The sequence below is a fragment of the Sinocyclocheilus rhinocerous genome, unplaced genomic scaffold (genome assembly GCF_001515625.1).
Source record: "Sinocyclocheilus rhinocerous isolate Xijiao unplaced genomic scaffold, SAMN03320098_v1.1 scaffold1075, whole genome shotgun sequence".
Classification (NCBI taxonomy): Eukaryota; Metazoa; Chordata; class Actinopteri; order Cypriniformes; family Cyprinidae; genus Sinocyclocheilus; species Sinocyclocheilus rhinocerous.
In genome coordinates, this window is record NW_015645062.1 from 70255 (window position 1) to 75945 (window position 5691).

General features: G+C 41.4%; 1 protein-coding gene across 1 annotated transcript in view; it reads right to left on the reverse strand.

The window, feature by feature from the left end:
• The window catches only part of lypla1 (lysophospholipase 1), a 53519-nt gene extending 51770 nt beyond the window's left edge, over nucleotides 1-1749 (reverse strand). Inside the window, exons 1-4 of the mRNA XM_016508520.1 lie at nucleotides 1650-1749; nucleotides 1470-1546; nucleotides 1332-1363; nucleotides 1167-1232 (exon numbers count right to left, since the gene is read on the reverse strand). Coding sequence (XP_016364006.1) covers nucleotides 1167-1232; nucleotides 1332-1363; nucleotides 1470-1538 — 167 coding nt within the window. The 5' untranslated portion in view covers nucleotides 1539-1546; nucleotides 1650-1749. The remainder of the gene's footprint in view (nucleotides 1-1166; nucleotides 1233-1331; nucleotides 1364-1469; nucleotides 1547-1649) is intronic.
• Between the last annotated feature and the right edge of the window lie 3942 nt (nucleotides 1750-5691).

Consider the following 5691-nt stretch of genomic DNA (forward strand, 5'->3'; position numbering starts at 1 on the left):
GCCTACTATATAGTAGGAAAGTATGCGGTTTCGATCGCAGCGTACAAGTTACTGTCTTCCGCCATTTTGGACAGTACCACGACGCATATGCACTCTTTTCCCAGAACGCAATCAGCACTGTTTGCATTCATCATGTGCACATTTTCTACTGAATGTAAACAATGCTGATTACGTCGATTACGTTTTGGTGAAAGAAACTCTCCAAAATGGCGGAAGACGGTAACGCGGGGAGAAGAATTGTTGAATAAATTGTTATTTTTGTTTTCTTTGCACACAAAAAGTATTCTCGTAGCTTCACAAAATTTAAGTTAAGCCACTGATGTCACATGGACTGTTTTACCGATACCCTTGCTACATTTCTGGGTCTGGGAACATTGCAGTTGCGTTGCTGTCTATGCAGGGTCTGAGAGCTCTCAGATTTCATCAAAAATATATTTTGTGTTCCGGAGAGGAACAAAGGTCTTACGGGTTTGGAACGACATGAGGGTGAGTAATTAATGACAGAATTTTTAGTTTTTGGGTAAACTAACCCTTTAAGACTTTTAAGAGCCCGTGGGACATCCGTTAAACTATCATGTGTCACTAATGACTGGAGTAGTGGCTCCTAAAAATTCAGCCTTGCCATCACAGGGATAAGTTACATTTTACAATATATTATAATAGAAAACAGTTGTTTATAATAATATTTCACAATTTTACTGGGGGTTTTTTTTACTGTGTATTTAACCAAATAAAGGCAACTTTGGTAAGAATATGAGTGTTTTTTTTTTAAGCAGTGGTTTTCAGTCCTGGGGAACCCACTGATATGCACATTTTGTATGTTGCCCTTATTTAACACTATTCAGATCATCAGCTCATTAGGAGAGAGCTCCATGAAATCAAAAGAGTGTGTCAGATAAGGGAGACATACAAAATGTGAAGAGCTGTGGTGGCTCCCCAGTACCAGGTTTGAAAACCATTTTAAAGTATATAATATTCCAATATTAAATCAAAGATGATTCCAGTTTTGATTAAATGAGTCAAGCATATTTCAACAAAGGCCTAATCACACAGGCAAATATCAGGTCACAAGGTATAGCGTAAGCATACACACCAACGTAATTTATTTTAAAGCTATATATATAGAGAGAGAGAGAGAGCTATAATAAAAAATATCCAATACATACGCATGAGGGCAAATGTACTTTACATAAGGTGTCCTGATCCCGGCCATAGCTTCAGCCCATCCATGTCTGAAAAAAATGTAACGGTGTAAAAGTTGACAAAATATGAACTGGCTTATCACGAACTTCATTCAGTCATGCCATATAATTATGATACAGTTAGTTTACCCTGTGTCTCCTAGGCCATGGAGGAATATCACCTGGAGAAAAAAAAATAACATGCAATATATAAATACGTAAAATCCGAAATAAGAGGGATGTTGCTGTTATTGAGAGCGCTGTGTGCTTGTGTTGATGATGACTTACCGCGGCCGTGGCTCTACAAGCGGCGGGCACAATTGCTGGTAGGGACGCTGACATAATATTACCGCACATAAAAGTACCTAAAGTTTTGCATTCAATAACAGAAAGCTAAGTTACTGTAGCTCAATATGAACAGCTCACAACAATGTTATAATTTTGCATTGCATAAAAAAGTACACTAACCTTTTCGCTTTATGACCCGTACTAGACTTCAGGTCAGATTACAGTCTTCTCTTATGCCGTATTAACCTGTACATCAAATCCGAATAGCTGTTCCTGGAACGGTATAAAATTACCACAACAAACATTCGACACAGGAAGTCCCACCCTACAGCTCAGCAAAACACAATACAGCATTGACACTAGCTCGATCTGTTCGTTAACTTGATGTGCTCAGTAATAACAATGATTAAACATCTATTCCCGCCTTCGTCCGCGTCAAACACTTCATCCTCCATTTCCGGATCACTTCCGGAATCTACGCCACTTCCTACCATGCACTCTCCAGTCACAGATCAGCTGTTGCCAAACTGCCCCTTTCCAATAAATGCCTTACTGAAACAACTGTACTCCGTGTACTTCTCGCCTACTGTTTTTCGAATACTATGAATTCGGACATACTACTCGCCTCGCATACTGTTTTTCGCCTACTATATAGTATGGAAGTATGCGATTTCGGACGCAGCTTAGGTAAATGCTGTCTTTTCTTCTTCTTCTTCTTTCAGGTTTAATGGCGGTTGGCAACTCATCTCAAAGGTGCATGCGTTTGACTGACCTAATCGTTTTCCTAACTACTGCTTGTGCCCTTTTGTAGCTAATTAAAGTTTCTAGTGTGTGATGAGCTTTAAGCTGTCTAAATGCTTTATTTCTTCTTTTAACTGCTATTCTACAGCTCTCGTCCCACCACGGCACGCCTTTTCCCCGTTTATTTCCTGTACTTTTAGGAAAATGCTGTCTTTTTCTTCTTTTTTTGTGTTTTATGGAGGTGGGCAAACCAGCTTCAGGTGCATTTCCGCCACCTGCTGGGATGGAGTGTGAAGCCAGATTAAGGAGAAAGAAAATAAAAGAAGGGGTGGAAACAACAACCCTTATAAAATCAGTATCTGGCAATATAACATTATGTCATACACCCTTAACTGTTTCTGTGCATTAATATAATATTTATAAATATACTCTTTAATGAATGAATACTAATAAATAAGGTCTCTGCCGTATTGATCCACTGATTTTTTTTAGCTGACAACTGGAGCAAATTTGAAAAAGAATGGCGTATATGCAACGCTGGTCTGTCAGACAGATCGAAGAAGGTGCAGGCCTATACTCTGCTGAATTTAGCAGGTCCTGACGCGGTGGAAAAATCCGAGGCTTTCACGTACGCTGAGGGGGAGGACAAGGAAGATCCCGATGTCTTGCTGCAAGTTTGCTGAACTCTGCTAGCCCGCAAAGAATATAATAATGGACACACACGTCTTTAACACAACTAATTAAAAGCCTGGTGAGTCCATTCAGTCCTACGTTTCCACACTGAAAATACCACTGCTTGGATTGCAAGACAGCATAGCAATAAGTCTGATACAGTTAGGACCACATGTGCATACAGTGCAAAACCAAGAACCAGAGGTACGGGAATTCAGTGATCTGTTTGACACTACAGTGCTTTGCAAACTGCCTGTCGTTTATCACATGCGAGTAGATGAGTCAGTAGCACCCACTGTATGTGCTCCCAAGAAAGTGCCCATTGCAATGAAGGAAAAAGTCATGGCAGAGTTCGAGAGAATGACTAAATTGGGCGTCATTACCCCTGAAACTGATGCCACGGTATCTGCTATGGTCGCTCCCAAGAAGAAAGATGGCTTTATAAGGATATGCTTAGATCCAGTGCATCTCAATAAGGCGCTCCTAAGGCCATATCATCCATTGAAAACCATTGAACAGGTCATAGCTGACATGCCAAGTGCCAAGGTTTTTAGTATCCTCGATGCCAAATGTGGATTTTGGCAAATCCCTTTAGATGAGGCATCATTGAAGCTGACCACATTCATGACACCCTTTGGCATGTACAGATTCCTGCGCATGCCTTACGGGATCTCCACTGGCAGTGAAGTATTCCAGCGATCCATAGAGCATCTCTTTGATGAACAACCATGTCAGATCGTGGTAGATGACATCCTAGTCTGGGGGCTCACACTACAGGAACATGATGAGCAATTGAAACAGATACTTCACAAAATCTGTGCCTGTAACATGAAATTAAACCCTGATAAGTGTCAATTTCATGTCACCTCTGTCTCCTATGTAGGCCACCTCCTGACTGCTGATGGCATTAAACTGGACCCTGACAAGCTGGCAAATGCCAAAACCTGAGGACAAACAGGCCCTGCAACGGTTTCTCGGCATGACCAACTACTTATCGAAGTTCATTCCACACTATAGTGACGTAACAGGCCCTCTACGTGAACTGTTAAAGCAAGTTGCAGAATGTTCATGGCATGATCTGCAAAATGCTGCCTTCCAAAAGCTGAAGGATGCTGTATCCAGTTTCCCTGTTCTGCAATACTTTGATGTCACTAAACCTGTTGTTCTCTCAGCTGACGCATCCCAACATGGACTGGGTGCCGTATGTCTTCAGCAGGGTGCTCCTGTTGCTTTTGCCTCACAAGCTTGCACCTACTGAATCTCGGTACGCCCAAATTGAAAAGGAAATGTTAGCCTTGGTATTTGCAACTCAGAAGTTTCATGACTTCATCTTCGGTCGACCCGTGACTGTGGAATTGATCACCAACTTCTCATCACAATCCTAAAAAAGTCATTACACACTGCGTCAGCCCGTCTTCAAAGCATGATGCTCAAGCTCCAACGTTACAGTCTTGATGTGATCTACAAACGGGGCAAGGAACTCTTTGTCGCTGATGCCCTATCACATGCTCATCTCCCTTCCACTGAGCCTCTTCTTTCGGATGACTTGCTAGAGGTAATGACGCTTCAAGTTCTCTCATTGCAACGGACAGAAGAGCTCCGATCTGTAGTTAAATCTGATCCCACTTCTGACACCATGTGGATTGTTTTAAGAACAGATACAATGCAGAACAGGATTACCAACAGAACGTGTTGTTTATTTCCACCTGGTAACTCTTTTTACGTCTGTCTGCCTGTGTCCCTTTTTTCAAGCACCTGACAACCCGCCTCCTCCCGTATAACACCCACCTTAAATGGCTATGGCAACATTTAATAACTCCACAGTTATGACATTAATTTTGTTTATTATAGCTACAGGGCAACTGGAGCTCTACCACTGGCATTTGCAGGGCTCGACAATAAGGACTGCCCAATGGCCCGGGGCCAGCGTGAAAGACGCTCGGGACAGTTGACGGATCTGTCACTTGCCCGATTGGGCCACTGCCGCGTCATCACAAAACTTTATAATTTGCATCTGTTTTTAAGCCTTGCTAATTAAAAGAAAAAAATATTTAAGCAATTTAAAAGCATTCCAGCAAGGCGAGAAAGACAACTCCATTCAGTACTCACAGAACACAGCGTGCGCACAGACAGTTTTGATGCGCAAACCCCGAACTGAGTTTTCTGCATCATTCTTGCGTTTGAACAGAAAAATACATACAAGAATGTGTATCTTTAACAATGATTAATCTATATTTAATTTATAGCCTACAGTGGAGTAGAGATGCACCGATCAGCCAGGCATTTCTTGTTTTATTTCAGACTATCTCTGTTCCGTGCTTGCACACAAACTGCATCGCAACAATTTAAAAAAAATGTCATTTGTGTGGAAATATTACGTTATTGTTATATTTAGTCTGTAAACGGCCATTAACAGAGGCCAGCGATGCTGAAGACGGACGTTAAAAGGAGAAAATACTGTAGCTGGCAGAGTTACTGCCTAAATACTGAATTTTATATGGATGTGTTTCTGAGGGGAACTGACTATTTTCAGAAAAGTTTACATGGCGTTTTCTTTTCATCTTGGCTTGGTGTAATGAATTTAAAGTAGTGCTAATATGCACAGCGCTGCTTTGTTTACAGCGGTAACCAAGTAAACGCTGTTGTTCCATGAGCGCCACCTGCTGTCAGAGAGTGAATCTGCATCTCAATCAGCCTGTCTGCTGTTTCGGTTTCATGCAGGTGTTTTATGTAGCATAATTTCACAAAGCTAAAGTCAGACCATTCTGTTTTTGCTTCAGATTTTGAAATTATACAGTCTAATTTAAAT